This window comes from Doryrhamphus excisus, linkage group LG5, assembly GCF_037039965.1.
Source record: "Doryrhamphus excisus strain RoL-2023G ecotype Guam linkage group LG5, RoL_Dexc_Guam_v1.1, whole genome shotgun sequence".
Taxonomy (NCBI): Eukaryota; Metazoa; Chordata; class Actinopteri; order Syngnathiformes; family Syngnathidae; genus Doryrhamphus; species Doryrhamphus excisus.
In genome coordinates this window covers 15310822-15329577 of record NC_136361.1, presented here as the reverse complement: position 1 = coordinate 15329577, position 18756 = coordinate 15310822, and the positions used below count along the sequence as shown (strand labels likewise).

Sequence of the window (18756 nt, the reverse complement as noted above, 5' to 3'; positions counted from 1 at the left end):
CCCTTACGTTTTTTTCAAAAATCACAAAATTTAAAACTGGCATTTTATGCCATTTTTGGGTGCTTCTGGGCCCCCTGTTGAGTGTGTGTGAGGTTTCCGCTGTTTTTTTGACCAGAAAAGTGCATTTTCAGCAAGTTTAAAAAAATAGAAAAAAACGACATACTAACCCCTTACGTTTTTTTTCAAAAATCACAAAATTTAAAACTGGCATTTTATGCCATTTTGGGGCTCTTCTGGGCCCCCTGTTGAGTGTGTGTGAGGTTTACGCTGTTTTTTTGACCAGAAAAGTGCATTTTCAGCAAGTTGAAAAAATTGAAAAAAAACGACATACTAACCCCTTACGTTTTTTTCAAAAATCAACACCCTCAAACTTTGGCATTTTATGCCATTTTTGGGTGCTTCTGGGCCCCCTGTTGAGTGTGTGTGAGGTTTCCGCTGTTTTTTTGACCAGAAAAGTGCATTTTCAGCAAGTTAAAAAAATAGAAAAAAACGACATACCAACCCCTTACGTTTTTTTTCAAAAATCACAAAATTTAAAACTGGCATTTTATGCCATTTTGGGGGCTCTTCTGGGCCCCCTATTGAGTGTGTGTGAGGTTTCCGCTGTTTTTTTGACCAGAAAAGTGCATTTTCAGCAAGTTGAAAAAATGGAAAAAAAACGACATACTAACCCCTTACGTTTTTTTCAAAAATCAACACCCTCGAACTTTGGCATTTTATGCCATTTTGGGGCTTTTCTGGGCCTCCTGTTGAGTGTGTGTGAGGTTTCCGCTGTTTTTCTGACCAGAAAAGTGCATTTTCAGCAAGTTGAAAAAATGGAAAAAAAACGACATACTAACCCCTTACGTTTTTTTCAAAAATCAACACCCTCAAACTTTGGCATTTTATGCCATTTTTGGGTGCTTCTGGGCCCCCTGTTGAGTGTGTGTGAGGTTTCCGCTGTTTTTTGACCAGAAAAGTGCATTTTCAGCAAGTTGAAAAAATTGAAAAAAACGACATACTAACCCCTTACGTTTTTTTCAAAAATCAACACCCTCAAACCTTGGCGTTTAATGCCATTTTGGGGCTCTTCTGGGCCCCCTGTTGAGTGTGTGTGAGGTTTCCGCTGTTTTTTTGACCAGAAAAGTGCATTTTCAGCAAGTTGAAAAAACTGAAAAAAACGACATACTAACCCCTTATGTTTTTTTCAAAAATCAACACCCTCAAACTTTGGCATTTTATGCCATTTTTGGGGACTTCTGGGCCCCCTGTTGAGTGTGTGTGAGGTTTCTGCTGTTTTTTTGACCAGAAAAGTGCATTTTCAGCAAGTTAAAAAAATAGAAAAAAACGACATACTAACCCCTTACGTTTTTTTCAAAAATCAACACCCTCAAACTTTGGCATTTTATGCCATTTTGGGGCTCTTCTGGGCCCCCTATTGAGTGTGTGTGAGGTTTCCGCTGTTTTTTTGACCAGAAAAGTGCATTTTCAGCAAGTTAAAAAAATTGAAAAAAACGACATACTAACCCCTTACGTTTTTTTTCCAAAAATCACAAAATTTAAAACTGGCATTTTATGCCATTTTGGCGGCTTTTCTGGGCCCCCTGTTGAGTGTGTGTGAGGTTTCCGCTGTTTTTTTGACCAGAAAAGTGCATTTTCAGCAAGTTGAAAAAATAGAAAAAAACGACATACTAACCCCTTACGTTTTTTTCAAAAATCAACACCCTCAAACTTTGGCATTTTATGCCATTTTTGGGTGCTTCTGGGCCCCCTGTTGAGTGTGTGTGAGGTTTCTGCTGTTTTTTTGACCAGAAAACTGCATTTTCAGCAAGTTAAAAAAATAGAAAAAAACGACATACTAACCCCTTACGTTCTTTTTCAAAAATCAACACCCTCAAACTTTGGCATTTTATGCCATTTTTGGGTGCTTCTGGGCCCCCTGTTGAGTGTGTGTGAGGTTTCCGCTGTTTTTTTGACCAGAAAAGTGCATTTTCAGCAAGTTGAAAAAACTGAAAAAAAAACGATATACTAACCCCTTAGGTTTTTTTCAAAAATCACAAAATTTAAAACTGGCATTTTATGCCATTTTTGTGGCTCTTCTGGGCCTCCTGTTGAGTGTGTGTGAGGTTTCCGCTGTTTTTTTTGACCAGAAAAGTGCATTTTCAGCAAGCGAAAAAAATTGAAAAAAACGACATACTAACCCCTTACGTTTTTTTTCAAAAATCAACACCCTCAAACCTTGGCGTTTAATGCCATTTTGGGGCTCTTCTGGGTCCCCTGTTGAGTGTGTGTGAGGTTTCCGCTGTTTTTTTGACCAGAAAAGTGCATTTTCAGCAAGTTGAAAAAACTGAAAAAAAACGATATACTAACCCCTTAGGTTTTTTTCAAAAATCACAAAATTTAAAACTGGCATTTTATGCCATTTTTGTGGCTCTTCTGGGCCTCCTGTTGAGTGTGTGAGGTTTCCGCTGTTTTTTTGACCAGAAAAGTGCATTTTCAGCAAGTTAAAAAAATAGAAAAAAACGACATACTAACCCCTTACGTTTTTTTCAAAAATCAACACCCTCAAACTTTGGCATTTTATGCCATTTTGGGGCTCTTCTGGGCCCCCTATTGAGTGTGTGTGAGGTTTCCGCTGTTTTTTTGACCAGAAAAGTGCATTTTCAGCAAGTTAAAAAAATTGAAAAAAACGACATACTAACCCCTTACGTTTTTTTTCCAAAAATCACAAAATTTAAAACTGGCATTTTATGCCATTTTGGCGGCTTTTCTGGGCCCCCTGTTGAGTGTGTGTGAGGTTTCCGCTGTTTTTTTGACCAGAAAAGTGCATTTTCAGCAAGTTGAAAAAATAGAAAAAAACGACATACTAACCCCTTACGTTTTTTTCAAAAATCAACACCCTCAAACTTTGGCATTTTATGCCATTTTTGGGTGCTTCTGGGCCCCCTGTTGAGTGTGTGTGAGGTTTCTGCTGTTTTTTTGACCAGAAAACTGCATTTTCAGCAAGTTAAAAAAATAGAAAAAAACGACATACTAACCCCTTACGTTTTTTTTCAAAAATCAACACCCTCAAACTTTGGCATTTTATGCCATTTTTGGGTGCTTCTGGGCCCCCTGTTGAGTGTGTGTGAGGTTTCCGCTGTTTTTTTGACCAGAAAAGTGCATTTTCAGCAAGTTGAAAAAACTGAAAAAAAAACGATATACTAACCCCTTAGGTTTTTTTCAAAAATCACAAAATTTAAAACTGGCATTTTATGCCATTTTTGTGGCTCTTCTGGGCCTCCTGTTGAGTGTGTGTGAGGTTTCCGCTGTTTTTTTTGACCAGAAAAGTGCATTTTCAGCAAGCGAAAAAAATTGAAAAAAACGACATACTAACCCCTTACGTTTTTTTTCAAAAATCAACACCCTCAAACCTTGGCGTTTAATGCCATTTTGGGGCTCTTCTGGGTCCCCTGTTGAGTGTGTGTGAGGTTTCCGCTGTTTTTTTGACCAGAAAAGTGCATTTTCAGCAAGTTGAAAAAACTGAAAAAAAACGATATACTAACCCCTTAGGTTTTTTTCAAAAATCACAAAATTTAAAACTGGCATTTTATGCCATTTTTGTGGCTCTTCTGGGCCTCCTGTTGAGTGTGTGTGAGGTTTCCGCTGTTTTTTTTTTACCAGAAAAGTGCATTTTCAGCAAGCAAAAAAAAATAGAAAAAAACGACATACTAACCCCTTAAGTTTTTTTCAAAAATCAACACCCTCAAACCTTGGCGTTTAATGCCATTTTGGGGCTCTTCTGGGTCCCCTGTTGAGTGTGTGTGAGGTTTCCGCTGTTTTTTTGACCAGAAAAGTGCATTTTCAGCAAGTTAAAAAAATAGAAAAAAACGACATACTAACCCCTTACGTTTTTTTTCCAAAAATCACAAAATTTAAAACTGGCATTTTATGCCATTTTGGCGGCTCTTCTGGGCCCCCTGTTGAGTGTGTGTGAGGTTTCCGCTGTTTTTTTGACCAGAAAAGTGCATTTTCAGCAAGTTGAAAAAATAGAAAAAAACGACATACTAACCCCTTACGTTTTTTTCAAAAATCAACACCCTCAAACTTTGGCATTTTATGCCATTTTTGGGTGCTTCTGGGCCCCCTGTTGAGTGTGTGTGAGGTTTCCGCTGTTTTTTTGACCAGAAAAGTGCATTTTCAGCAAGCGAAAAAAATTGAAAAAAACGACATACTAACCCCTTACGTTTTTTTTTCAAAAATCACAAAATTTAAAACTGGCATTTTATGCCATTTTGGGGGCTCTTCTGGGCCCCCTGTTGAGTGTGTGTGAGGTTTCCGCTGTTTTTTTGACCAGAAAAGTGCATTTTCAGCAAGTTAAAAAAATAGAAAAAAACGACATACTAACCCCTTACGTTTTTTTTCCAAAAATCACAAAATTTAAAACTGGCATTTTATGCCATTTTGGCGGCTCTTCTGGGCCCCCTGTTGAGTGTGTGTGAGGTTTCCGCTGTTTTTTTGACCAGAAAAGTGCATTTTCAGCAAGTTGAAAAAATAGAAAAAAACGACATACTAACCCCTTACGTTTTTTTTCAAAAATCAACACCCTCAAACCTTGGCGTTTAATGCCATTTTGGGGCTCTTCTGGGCCCCCTATTGAGTGTGTGTGAGGTTTCCGCTGTTTTTTTGACCAGAAAAGTGCATTTTCAGCAAGTTAAAAAAATTGAAAAAAACGACATACTAACCCCTTACGTTTTTTTTCATAAATCAACACCCTCAAACTTTGGCATTTTATGCCATTTTTGGGTGCTTCTGGGCCCCCTGTTGAGTGTGTGTGAGGTTTCCGCTGTTTTTTTGACCAGAAAAGTGCATTTTCAGCAAGTTGAAAAAACTGGAAAAAAACGGTATACTAACCCCTTAGGTTTTTTTCAAAAATCACAAAATTTAAAACTGGCATTTTATGCCATTTTTGTGGCTCTTCTGGGCCTCCTGTTGAGTGTGTGTGAGGTTTCCGCTGTTTTTTTTGACCAGAAAAGTGCATTTTCAGCAAGCGAAAAAAATTGAAAAAAACGACATACTAACCCCTTATGTTTTTTTCAAAAATCAACACCCTCAAACCTTGGCGTTTAATGCCATTTTGGGGCTCTTCTGGGTCCCCTGTTGAGTGTGTGTGAGGTTTCCGCTGTTTTTTTGACCAGAAAAGTGCATTTTCAGCAAGTTAAAAAAATTGAAAAAAACGACATACTAACCCCTTACGTTTTTTTTCCAAAAATCACAAAATTTAAAACTGGCATTTTATGCCATTTTGGCGGCTCTTCTGGGCCCCCTGTTGAGTGTGTGTGAGGTTTCCGCTGTTTTTTTGACCAGAAAAGTGCATTTTCAGCAAGTTAAAAAAATAGAAAAAAACAACATACTAACCCCTTACGTTTTTTTCAAAAATCAACACCCTCAAACTTTGGCATTTTATGCCATTTTTGGGTGCTTCTGGGCCCCCTGTTGAGTGTGTGTGAGGTTTCCGCTGTTTTTTTGACCAGAAAAGTGCATTTTCAGCAAGCAAAAAAAATTGAAAAAAACGACATACTAACCCCTTACGTTTTTTTCAAAAATCAACACCCTCAAACCTTGGCGTTTAATGCCATTTTGGGGCTCTTCTGGGCCCCCTGTTGAGTGTGTGTGAGGTTTCCGCTGTTTTTTTGACCAGAAAAGTGCATTTTCAGCAAGTTGAAAAAACTGAAAAAAACGACATACTAACCCCTTACGTTTTTTTCAAAAATCAACACCCTCAAACTTTGGCATTTTATGCCATTTTTGGGGACTTCTGGGCCCCCTGTTGAGTGTGTGTGAGGTTTCTGCTGTTTTTTTGACCAGAAAAGTGCATTTTCAGCAAGTTAAAAAAATAGAAAAAAACGACATACTAACCCCTTACGTTTTTTTTCAAAAATCAACACCCTCAAACCTTGGCGTTTAATGCCATTTTGGGGCTCTTCTGGGCCCCCTATTGAGTGTGTGTGAGGTTTCCGCTGTTTTTTTGACCAGAAAAGTGCATTTTCAGCAAGTTAAAAAAATTGAAAAAAACGACATACTAACCCCTTACGTTTTTTTTCCAAAAATCACAAAATTTAAAACTGGCATTTTATGCCATTTTGGCGGCTTTTCTGGGCCCCCTGTTGAGTGTGTGTGAGGTTTCCGCTGTTTTTTTGACCAGAAAAGTGCATTTTCAGCAAGTTGAAAAAATAGAAAAAAACGACATACTAACCCCTTACGTTTTTTTCAAAAATCAACACCCTCAAACTTTGGCATTTTATGCCATTTTTGGGTGCTTCTGGGCCCCCTGTTGAGTGTGTGTGAGGTTTCTGCTGTTTTTTTGACCAGAAAACTGCATTTTCAGCAAGTTAAAAAAATAGAAAAAAACGACATACTAACCCCTTACGTTTTTTTTCAAAAATCAACACCCTCAAACTTTGGCATTTTATGCCATTTTTGGGTGCTTCTGGGCCCCCTGTTGAGTGTGTGTGAGGTTTCCGCTGTTTTTTTGACCAGAAAAGTGCATTTTCAGCAAGTTGAAAAAACTGAAAAAAAAAACGATATACTAACCCCTTAGGTTTTTTTCAAAAATCACAAAATTTAAAACTGGCATTTTATGCCATTTTTGTGGCTCTTCTGGGCCTCCTGTTGAGTGTGTGTGAGGTTTCCGCTGTTTTTTTTGACCAGAAAAGTGCATTTTCAGCAAGCGAAAAAAATTGAAAAAAACGACATACTAACCCCTTACGTTTTTTTTCAAAAATCAACACCCTCAAACCTTGGCGTTTAATGCCATTTTGGGGCTCTTCTGGGTCCCCTGTTGAGTGTGTGTGAGGTTTCCGCTGTTTTTTTGACCAGAAAAGTGCATTTTCAGCAAGTTGAAAAAACTGAAAAAAAACGATATACTAACCCCTTAGGTTTTTTTCAAAAATCACAAAATTTAAAACTGGCATTTTATGCCATTTTTGTGGCTCTTCTGGGCCTCCTGTTGAGTGTGTGTGAGGTTTCCGCTGTTTTTTTTTTACCAGAAAAGTGCATTTTCAGCAAGCAAAAAAAAATAGAAAAAAACGACATACTAACCCCTTACGTTTTTTTCAAAAATCAACACCCTCAAACCTTGGCGTTTAATGCCATTTTGGGGCTCTTCTGGGTCCCCTGTTGAGTGTGTGTGAGGTTTCCGCTGTTTTTTTGACCAGAAAAGTGCATTTTCAGCAAGTTAAAAAAATAGAAAAAAACGACATACTAACCCCTTACGTTTTTTTTCCAAAAATCACAAAATTTAAAACTGGCATTTTATGCCATTTTGGCGGCTCTTCTGGGCCCCCTGTTGAGTGTGTGTGAGGTTTCCGCTGTTTTTTTGACCAGAAAAGTGCATTTTCAGCAAGTTGAAAAAATAGAAAAAAACGACATACTAACCCCTTACGTTTTTTTTCAAAAATCAACACCCTCAAACCTTGGCGTTTAATGCCATTTTGGGGCTCTTCTGGGCCCCCTATTGAGTGTGTGTGAGGTTTCCGCTGTTTTTTTGACCAGAAAAGTGCATTTTCAGCAAGTTAAAAAAATTGAAAAAAACGACATACTAACCCCTTACGTTTTTTTTCATAAATCAACACCCTCAAACTTTGGCATTTTATGCCATTTTTGGGTGCTTCTGGGCCCCCTGTTGAGTGTGTGTGAGGTTTCCGCTGTTTTTTTGACCAGAAAAGTGCATTTTCAGCAAGTTGAAAAAACTGAAAAAAAACGATATACTAACCCCTTAGGTTTTTTTCAAAAATCACAAAATTTAAAACTGGCATTTTATGCCATTTTTGTGGCTCTTCTGGGCCTCCTGTTGAGTGTGTGTGAGGTTTCCGCTGTTTTTTTTGACCAGAAAAGTGCATTTTCAGCAAGCGAAAAAAATTGAAAAAAACGACATACTAACCCCTTATGTTTTTTTCAAAAATCAACACCCTCAAACCTTGGCGTTTAATGCCATTTTGGGGCTCTTCTGGGTCCCCTGTTGAGTGTGTGTGAGGTTTCCGCTGTTTTTTTGACCAGAAAAGTGCATTTTCAGCAAGTTAAAAAAATTGAAAAAAACGACATACTAACCCCTTACGTTTTTTTTCCAAAAATCACAAAATTTAAAACTGGCATTTTATGCCATTTTGGCGGCTCTTCTGGGCCCCCTGTTGAGTGTGTGTGAGGTTTCCGCTGTTTTTTTGACCAGAAAAGTGCATTTTCAGCAAGTTAAAAAAATAGAAAAAAACAACATACTAACCCCTTACGTTTTTTTCAAAAATCAACACCCTCAAACTTTGGCATTTTATGCCATTTTTGGGTGCTTCTGGGCCCCCTGTTGAGTGTGTGTGAGGTTTCCGCTGTTTTTTTGACCAGAAAAGTGCATTTTCAGCAAGCAAAAAAAATTGAAAAAAACGACATACTAACCCCTTACGTTTTTTTCAAAAATCAACACCCTCAAACCTTGGCGTTTAATGCCATTTTGGGGCTCTTCTGGGCCCCCTGTTGAGTGTGTGTGAGGTTTCCGCTGTTTTTTTGACCAGAAAAGTGCATTTTCAGCAAGTTGAAAAAACTGAAAAAAACGACATACTAACCCCTTACGTTTTTTTCAAAAATCAACACCCTCAAACTTTGGCATTTTATGCCATTTTTGGGGACTTCTGGGCCCCCTGTTGAGTGTGTGTGAGGTTTCTGCTGTTTTTTTGACCAGAAAAGTGCATTTTCAGCAAGTTAAAAAAATAGAAAAAAACGACATACTAACCCCTTACGTTTTTTTTCAAAAATCAACACCCTCAAACCTTGGCGTTTAATGCCATTTTGGGGCTCTTCTGGGCCCCCTATTGAGTGTGTGTGAGGTTTCCGCTGTTTTTTTGACCAGAAAAGTGCATTTTCAGCAAGTTAAAAAAATTGAAAAAAACGACATACTAACCCCTTACGTTTTTTTTCCAAAAATCACAAAATTTAAAACTGGCATTTTATGCCATTTTGGCGGCTTTTCTGGGCCCCCTGTTGAGTGTGTGTGAGGTTTCCGCTGTTTTTTTGACCAGAAAAGTGCATTTTCAGCAAGTTGAAAAAATAGAAAAAAACGACATACTAACCCCTTACGTTTTTTTCAAAAATCAACACCCTCAAACTTTGGCATTTTATGCCATTTTTGGGTGCTTCTGGGCCCCCTGTTGAGTGTGTGTGAGGTTTCTGCTGTTTTTTTGACCAGAAAACTGCATTTTCAGCAAGTTAAAAAAATAGAAAAAAACGACATACTAACCCCTTACGTTTTTTTTCAAAAATCAACACCCTCAAACTTTGGCATTTTATGCCATTTTTGGGTGCTTCTGGGCCCCCTGTTGAGTGTGTGTGAGGTTTCCGCTGTTTTTTTGACCAGAAAAGTGCATTTTCAGCAAGTTGAAAAAACTGAAAAAAAAACGATATACTAACCCCTTAGGTTTTTTTCAAAAATCACAAAATTTAAAACTGGCATTTTATGCCATTTTTGTGGCTCTTCTGGGCCTCCTGTTGAGTGTGTGTGAGGTTTCCGCTGTTTTTTTTGACCAGAAAAGTGCATTTTCAGCAAGCGAAAAAAATTGAAAAAAACGACATACTAACCCCTTACGTTTTTTTTCAAAAATCAACACCCTCAAACCTTGGCGTTTAATGCCATTTTGGGGCTCTTCTGGGTCCCCTGTTGAGTGTGTGTGAGGTTTCCACTGTTTTTTTGACCAGAAAAGTGCATTTTCAGCAAGTTGAAAAAACTGAAAAAAAACGATATACTAACCCCTTAGGTTTTTTTCAAAAATCACAAAATTTAAAACTGGCATTTTATGCCATTTTTGTGGCTCTTCTGGGCCTCCTGTTGAGTGTGTGTGAGGTTTCCGCTGTTTTTTTGACCAGAAAAGTGCATTTTCAGCAAGTTAAAAAAATAGAAAAAAACAACATACTAACCCCTTACGTTTTTTTCAAAAATCAACACCCTCAAACTTTGGCATTTTATGCCATTTTTGGGTGCTTCTGGGCCCCCTGTTGAGTGTGTGTGAGGTTTCTGCTGTTTTTTTGACCAGAAAACTGCATTTTCAGCAAGTTAAAAAAATAGAAAAAAACGACATACTAACCCCTTACGTTTTTTTTCAAAAATCAACACCCTCAAACTTTGGCATTTTATGCCATTTTTGGGTGCTTCTGGGCCCCCTGTTGAGTGTGTGTGAGGTTTCCGCTGTTTTTTTGACCAGAAAAGTGCATTTTCAGCAAGCGAAAAAAATAGAAAAAAACGACATACTAACCCCTTACGTTTTTTTTCCAAAAATCACAAAATTTAAAACTGGCATTTTATGCCATTTTGGCGGCTCTTCTGGGTCCCCTGTTGAGTGTGTGTGAGGTTTCCGCTGTTTTTTTGACCAGAAAAGTGCATTTTCAGCAAGTTGAAAAAATAGAAAAAAACGACATACTAACCCCTTACGTTTTTTTTCCAAAAATCACAAAATTTAAAACTGGCATTTTATGCCATTTTGGGGGCTCTTCTGGGCCCCCTGTTGAGTGTGTGTGAGGTTTCCGCTGTTTTTTTTTACCAGAAAAGTGCATTTTCAGCAAGCAAAAAAAATTGAAAAAAACGACATACTAACCCCTTACGTTTTTTTCAAAAATCAACACCCTCAAACCTTGGCGTTTAATGCCATTTTGGGGCTCTTCTGGGTCCCCTGTTGAGTGTGTGTGAGGTTTCCGCTGTTTTTTTGACCAGAAAAGTGCATTTTCAGCAAGTTAAAAAAATTGAAAAAAACGACATACTAACCCCTTACGTTTTTTTTCAAAAATCAACACCCTCAAACTTTGGCATTTTATGCCATTTTTGGGTGCTTCTGGGCCCCCTGTTGAGTGTGTGTGAGGTTTCCGCTGTTTTTTTGACCAGAAAAGTGCATTTTCAGCAAGCGAAAAAAATTGAAAAAAACGACATACTAACCCCTTACGTTTTTTTTCCAAAAATCACAAAATTTAAAACTGGCATTTTATGCCATTTTGGCGGCTCTTCTGGGCCCCCTGTTGAGTGTGTGTGAGGTTTCCGCTGTTTTTTTGACCAGAAAAGTGCATTTTCAGCAAGTTGAAAAAATAGAAAAAAACGACATACTAACCCCTTACGTTTTTTTTCCAAAAATCACAAAATTTAAAACTGGCATTTTATGCCATTTTGGGGGCTCTTCTGGGCCCCCTGTTGAGTGTGTGTGAGGTTTCCGCTGTTTTTTTTTACCAGAAAAGTGCATTTTCAGCAAGCAAAAAAAATTGAAAAAAACGACATACTAACCCCTTACGTTTTTTTCAAAAATCAACACCCTCAAACCTTGGCGTTTAATGCCATTTTGGGGCTCTTCTGGGTCCCCTGTTGAGTGTGTGTGAGGTTTCCGCTGTTTTTTTGACCAGAAAAGTGCATTTTCAGCAAGTTAAAAAAATTGAAAAAAACGACATACTAACCCCTTACGTTTTTTTTCAAAAATCAACACCCTCAAACTTTGGCATTTTATGCCATTTTTGGGTGCTTCTGGGCCCCCTGTTGAGTGTGTGTGAGGTTTCCGCTGTTTTTTTGACCAGAAAAGTGCATTTTCAGCAAGCGAAAAAAATTGAAAAAAACGACATACTAACCCCTTACGTTTTTTGTCCAAAAATCACAAAATTTAAAACTGGCATTTTATGCCATTTTGGCGGCTCTTCTGGGCCCCCTGTTGAGTGTGTGTGAGGTTTCCGCTGTTTTTTTGACCAGAAAAGTGCATTTTCAGCAAGTTGAAAAAATAGAAAAAAACGACATACTAACCCCTTACGTTTTTTTTCCAAAAATCACAAAATTTAAAACTGGCATTTTATGCCATTTTGGGGGCTCTTCTGGGCCCCCTGTTGAGTGTGTGTGAGGTTTCCGCTGTTTTTTTTTACCAGAAAAGTGCATTTTCAGCAAGCAAAAAAAATTGAAAAAAACGACATACTAACCCCTTACGTTTTTTTCAAAAATCAACACCCTCAAACCTTGGCGTTTAATGCCATTTTGGGGCTCTTCTGGGTCCCCTGTTGAGTGTGTGTGAGGTTTCCGCTGTTTTTTTGACCAGAAAAGTGCATTTTCAGCAAGTTAAAAAAATAGAAAAAAACGACATACTAACCCCTTACGTTTTTTTTCCAAAAATCACAAAATTTAAAACTGGCATTTTATGCCATTTTGGCGGCTCTTCTGGGCCCCCTGTTGAGTGTGTGTGAGGTTTCCGCTGTTTTTTTGACCAGAAAAGTGCATTTTCAGCAAGTTGAAAAAATAGAAAAAAACGACATACTAACCCCTTACGTTTTTTTTCAAAAATCAACACCCTCAAACTTTGGCATTTTATGCCATTTTTGGGTGCTTCTGGGCCCCCTGTTGAGTGTGTGTGAGGTTTCCGCTGTTTTTTTGACCAGAAAAGTGCATTTTCAGCAAGTTGAAAAAACTGAAAAAAAACGATATACTAACCCCTTAGGTTTTTTTCAAAAATCACAAAATTTAAAACTGGCATTTTATGCCATTTTTGTGGCTCTTCTGGGCCTCCTGTTGAGTGTGTGAGGTTTCCGCTGTTTTTTTGACCAGAAAAGTGCATTTTCAGCAAGTTAAAAAAATAGAAAAAAACAACATACTAACCCCTTACGTTTTTTTCAAAAATCAACACCCTCAAACTTTGGCATTTTATGCCATTTTTGGGTGCTTCTGGGCCCCCTGTTGAGTGTGTGTGAGGTTTCTGCTGTTTTTTTGACCAGAAAACTGCATTTTCAGCAAGTTAAAAAAATAGAAAAAAACGACATACTAACCCCTTACGTTTTTTTTCAAAAATCAACACCCTCAAACTTTGGCATTTTATGCCATTTTTGGGTGCTTCTGGGCCCCCTGTTGAGTGTGTGTGAGGTTTCCGCTGTTTTTTTGACCAGAAAAGTGCATTTTCAGCAAGCGAAAAAAATTGAAAAAAACGACATACTAACCCCTTACGTTTTTTTTCCAAAAATCACAAAATTTAAAACTGGCATTTTATGCCATTTTGGCGGCTCTTCTGGGCCCCCTGTTGAGTGTGTGTGAGGTTTCCGCTGTTTTTTTGACCAGAAAAGTGCATTTTCAGCAAGTTGAAAAAATAGAAAAAAACGACATACTAACCCCTTACGTTTTTTTTCCAAAAATCACAAAATTTAAAACTGGCATTTTATGCCATTTTGGGGGCTCTTCTGGGCCCCCTGTTGAGTGTGTGTGAGGTTTCCGCTGTTTTTTTTTACCAGAAAAGTGCATTTTCAGCAAGCAAAAAAAATTGAAAAAAACGACATACTAACCCCTTACGTTTTTTTCAAAAATCAACACCCTCAAACCTTGGCGTTTAATGCCATTTTGGGGCTCTTCTGGGTCCCCTGTTGAGTGTGTGTGAGGTTTCCGCTGTTTTTTTGACCAGAAAAGTGCATTTTCAGCAAGTTAAAAAAATTGAAAAAAACGACATACTAACCCCTTACGTTTTTTTTCCAAAAATCACAAAATTTAAAACTGGCATTTTATGCCATTTTGGCGGCTCTTCTGGGCCCCCTGTTGAGTGTGTGTGAGGTTTCCGCTGTTTTTTTGACCAGAAAAGTGCATTTTCAGCAAGTTGAAAAAATAGAAAAAAACGACATACTAACCCCTTACGTTTTTTTTCAAAAATCAACACCCTCAAACTTTGGCATTTTATGCCATTTTTGGGTGCTTCTGGGCCCCCTGTTGAGTGTGTGTGAGGTTTCCGCTGTTTTTTTGACCAGAAAAGTGCATTTTCAGCAAGCGAAAAAAATTGAAAAAAACGACATACTAACAACCCCTTACGTTTTTTTTCCAAAAATCACAAAATTTAAAACTGGCATTTTATGCCATTTTGGCGGCTCTTCTGGGCCCCCTGTTGAGTGTGTGTGAGGTTTCCGCTGTTTTTTTGACCAGAAAAGTGCATTTTCAGCAAGTTGAAAAAATAGAAAAAAACGACATACTAACCCCTTACGTTTTTTTTCCAAAAATCACAAAATTTAAAACTGGCATTTTATGCCATTTTGGGGGCTCTTCTGGGCCCCCTGTTGAGTGTGTGTGAGGTTTCCGCTGTTTTTTTTTACCAGAAAAGTGCATTTTCAGCAAGCAAAAAAAATTGAAAAAAACGACATACTAACCCCTTACGTTTTTTTCAAAAATCAACACCCTCAAACCTTGGCGTTTAATGCCATTTTGGGGCTCTTCTGGGTCCCCTGTTGAGTGTGTGTGAGGTTTCCGCTGTTTTTTTGACCAGAAAAGTGCATTTTCAGCAAGTTAAAAAAATTGAAAAAAACGACATACTAACCCCTTACGTTTTTTTTCCAAAAATCACAAAATTTAAAACTGGCATTTTATGCCATTTTGGCGGCTCTTCTGGGCCCCCTGTTGAGTGTGTGTGAGGTTTCCGCTGTTTTTTTGACCAGAAAAGTGCATTTTCAGCAAGTTGAAAAAATAGAAAAAAACGACATACTAACCCCTTACGTTTTTTTTCAAAAATCAACACCCTCAAACTTTGGCATTTTATGCCATTTTTGGGTGCTTCTGGGCCCCCTGTTGAGTGTGTGTGAGGTTTCCGCTGTTTTTTTTACCAGAAAAGTGCATTTTCAGCAAGCGAAAAAAATTGAAAAAAACGACATACTAACCCCTTACGTTTTTTTTCAAAAATCACAAAATTTAAAACTGGCATTTTATGCCATTTTGGGGGCTCTTCTGGGCCCCCTGTTGAGTGTGTGTGAGGTTTCCGCTGTTTTTTTGACCAGAAAAGTGCATTTTCAGCAAGTTAAAAAAATAGAAAAAAACGACATACTAACTAACCCCTTACGTTTTTTTCAAAAATCAACACCCTCAAACCTTGGCATTTAATGCCATTTTGGGGCTCTTCTGGGCCCCCTGTTGAGTGTGTGTGAGGTTTCCGCTGTTTTTTTGACCATAAAAGTGCATTTTCAGCAAGTTAAAAAAACTGAAAAAAACGACATACTAACCCCTTACGTTTTTTTCAAAAATCAACACCCTCAAACCTTGGCGTTTAATGCCATTTTGGGGCTCTTCTGGGCCCCCTGTTGAGTGTGTGTGAGGTTTCCGCTGTTTTTTTGACCAGAAAAGTGCATTTTCAGCAAGTTGAAAAAACTGAAAAAAAAAAAACGATATACTAACCCCTTAGGTTTTTTCCAAAAATCATAAAATTTAAAACTGGCATTTTATGCCATTTTGGGGCTCTTCTGGGCCCCCTGTTGAGTGTGTGTGAGGTTTTCGCTGTTTTTTTTTTTACCAGAAAAGTGCATTTTCAGCAAGTTGAAAAAATTGAAAAAAACGACATACTAACCCCTTATGTTTTATGTATATCCATGTACTTCATCTGGCCAGGTATCCCAAAATAATGACTGAGGAAGGCGTCCGAGTGGTCAGGCAGTGGCTGGGTGCCTCCAATCACATGGAGGAGGGTGAGTGTGTTGTTGCTAGTAGTCATCATCGGATATGATGATTGACGTCAGCTCGCTATTGGTCGGCAGCGTCCGTGTACAGCGGCTACGAGGTGGACGACGACTGGTGTTTGTCAGTGTTGCAGTCCTATCAGGCGGACAGGGATGTGTTGTTTCCCTGGAACGTCGGTGAGTTCTAGTCGCAGACTGGTGCATGTTTTTCCCATTATCACAGGATGCTGAAGTGACAGTCTTGTTGTTACCAGGTGAGGACATGATTCTTGAAGGAAGACGACAGCTGGCTCTTTTCCTGGTAAGAAAGTTGGAACATTCTATGCCTGTTTTTTTTTTCCTCAAAAATGCCAATTTCGGTGTTAAAAAAAAAAAAAAAAAAAAGCCAACCCCTGGTCAAAATAAATGCCTCTCTACTTATAGTACCTAACACACCTGGTACTTTTGTAGCTGAATAAACAGGAAACTAAGGTTCTTATATGGACGCCATTAACTGACCGTACCAGTATATTAGCCCTTGCATTATAATGGTTCTGGTTTTATTTCATTTGAACATGCATCAGATTACAATTGAATGCATCACATAATCAGTTCACAGTTCCACATGTCCAAAAGGAGTAGGAAGAAGCAAAGCTTATTAAATCCTACCCCTCCATCTGGTACTTTTACAATCAGTAACTGTTACATTTGTTCACTTCCTGCTTTCCATAATACAGTTTAAGGTTTTTTTTTTTAATAATGCACCTTTGGGTACCGTAGTAACTGTAGTAACTGCTATAACAGCGAAATGGCTCAAAAATGAATATTATTTTTGTAAAGGCAGAATATTTGACTGTGTATCCAATGAAGTGGCTTCATTGCCTCATCTCTCCCCCATTCGGGTGTAATAATAATATATTAATAAACATATTTTCTTCCGTAAAGTTTGCATTAAAAGTCGCAATTCCCACATCATCGCCATCCTGGAACATATCTTTCCTACCCCAGCTGGTTGCCGTGGTAACCGTCTCACCTGTGCTCTAGGGCCTTCCTGGTGTAATATATTTGAGCGGGAGCCTGGCTTATTGAAGTCATTTAACATCAAACAAGAAGAGTGCCATCAATTCCAACTAATGTTATGCTCCTGTGCGGGGAATTTAAAAAAAAAAAAAAAGCCTCCCAGGAGAGCCTGGCTTCTAATATCATCCACTTCTGCACTTTCTTTTCTCTGTCTTTTTAAGGCACGGAAGTACATGACAAACTTTGAGACGACGCACTGCACGCCACTGCCTGCCTCAGAGTTCCACTCCCCATGGAGGCTGTGATCAGCCATGATGGATGTGATAGATGATCACAAGGTGTGTTAAAAGTTGTGGTTGTTTTGTTTTTTGTGTGTGTGTTGTTGTTGTTCCGCAACAAAGTTAAAATCACAACACATGCGTCTTCTGTTTTTGGGGTTTATTATTTGCCCTTTTTTTTAAAAAAAGGGATGTAGTATTTGTCTACCACATATGTTCTCAACTCCATTAGCCAACAAGCTGTTCCATTACATCTCCTCAAGCTTTATGTACAATAGAGCTCTTGTATGTCCCATTAAATATGCTGAATAAACTCAATAAGGGACTTCACTGCTTTGTTTCTCAGCATTTTGTTCAACAAAACCATAAACTGATGAATTCCAGCCGGACCAGACAAATACCTAACTCTAACCCTAATTCCTAAAATTCCTATTCCCAAAGTCTAGCATACGAGTACTATAAAACACTGCAGCCAGATGTTGGGAGCTGCACCGAGGAGGGAGATTAATTCTTCAAGTTAAATATTTAGGGAATGGGGGGAAAAAAAGTCAAGACTTTCCATCTATTACATGATTTTTTATCAAATTTGACACCAAGATTGACTTAATGGCAAATAAAAAAAGACTCATAACCGTGATTATGAAGGTCTTAGATCATCTTTTTGAAGTTGTCCATGGCTTCTTTCACTTTCTCCAGTTCAGTGTGACTCTGTCGCAACTGTGAAGGTAACAAAACAAAGGGTGTTGTTTAGGAGCACCCTAACAAAGCCTACACGCTAAGTAGTAGCAACCTAACGAGTAACGAACGGGTGTGATCATCACCTTGTCAGCATCCTGCTCCTGCACTTTGGATGGCACCTTCTCCTTGTAGTCGCTCTTTCCCATCTTTTCTTGCAACTTCTCCATCTGCTTTTCCAGCTCACCTTGCTTGCACATCAGCTTTGAGACCTCCTTCTCCACGTCAATCAGACCCTGAGGGGAGGAGGCGTGGAGGCGTTTGGCTTACATAGAACAATGTCTCAGTCACATATATAAGGTTGTTTCTATCCAAAATGTTAGTTATGGAGGGGTTAAGTGCGGTTTTGTTCTGTCACCTTGAGCATGAGGTTGACAGTACATCTGTCAGAGGCGATGGCCACAGCGCAACCTTCTGGTACCAACTCCTCAGACGAGAGAGGGATGACGGCCTGAGAGTAGGACAGCGTCTGAATCTGAAGCTTGTAGTTGTGCACCAGCAACACCGTAGAGGAGTCCACACACTGGAGGTAGCCTGTAAGACAGAGAAGAGGGTCATCTTTGGTGGTTTAAGGACCTACCATAAAACAATCTACTGCAAAAAAAATGCTGGTTGTGGATATCTTTAACAGGAGCACCATGGCTATGTTTGGGAACTTACTAAAGGACTACAGAATCTTCAAAGAATTCTAAAGGACCTACAGATTCTTCAAATAATTCTAAAGGACCTACAGATTCTTCAAATAATTCTAATGTTTATAAAAGGCCCTACAGCACTAAAGGACCTACAGATTCCTCAAAGAATTCTAAAGGACCTACAGATCCTTCAAAGAATTCTAATGTTTATAAAAGGACCTACAGCACTAAAGGACCTACAGATTCTTCAAAGAATTCTAAAGGACCTACAGATTCTTCAAAGAATTCTGAAGAACCTACAGATTCTTCAAAGAATTCTAAAGAACCTACAGATTCTTCAAAGAATTCTAAAGAACCTACAGATTCTTCAAAGAATTCTAATGTTTATAAAAGGACCTACAACGAATTCTAAAGGACCTACAGATTCTTCAAAGAATTCTAATGTTTCTAAAAGAACCTACAACACTAAAGGACCTACAGATTCTTCAAATAATTCTAAAGGACCTACAGATTCTTCAAAGAATTCTAATGTTTATAAAAGGACCTACAACGACTTCTAAAGGACCTACAGATTCTTCAAAGAATTCTAAAGGACGTACAGATTCTTCAAAGAATTCTAATGTTTCTAAAAGAACCTACAACACTAAAGGACCTACAGATTCTTCAAAGAATTCTAATGTTTCTAAAAG

General features: G+C 38.4%; 2 protein-coding genes across 2 annotated transcripts in view; one reads left to right on the top strand and one right to left on the bottom strand.

Annotated features, from left to right (window-relative positions):
- abhd16a (abhydrolase domain containing 16A, phospholipase) overlaps positions 1-17027 on the top strand; it is a 27046-nt gene extending 10019 nt beyond the window's left edge. Inside the window, exons 17-20 of the mRNA XM_058053327.2 lie at positions 15353-15429; positions 15499-15597; positions 15675-15721; positions 16641-17027. Coding sequence (XP_057909310.2) covers positions 15353-15429; positions 15499-15597; positions 15675-15721; positions 16641-16724 — 307 coding nt within the window. The 3' untranslated portion in view covers positions 16725-17027. The remainder of the gene's footprint in view (positions 1-15352; positions 15430-15498; positions 15598-15674; positions 15722-16640) is intronic.
- vars1 (valyl-tRNA synthetase 1) overlaps positions 16800-18756 on the bottom strand; it is a 14027-nt gene continuing 12070 nt past the window's right edge. Inside the window, exons 27-29 of the mRNA XM_058053326.2 lie at positions 17791-17966; positions 17519-17668; positions 16800-17414 (exon numbers count right to left, since the gene is read on the bottom strand). Of these exons, the coding sequence (XP_057909309.2) occupies positions 17346-17414; positions 17519-17668; positions 17791-17966 (395 nt within the window). The 3' untranslated portion in view covers positions 16800-17345. The remainder of the gene's footprint in view (positions 17415-17518; positions 17669-17790; positions 17967-18756) is intronic.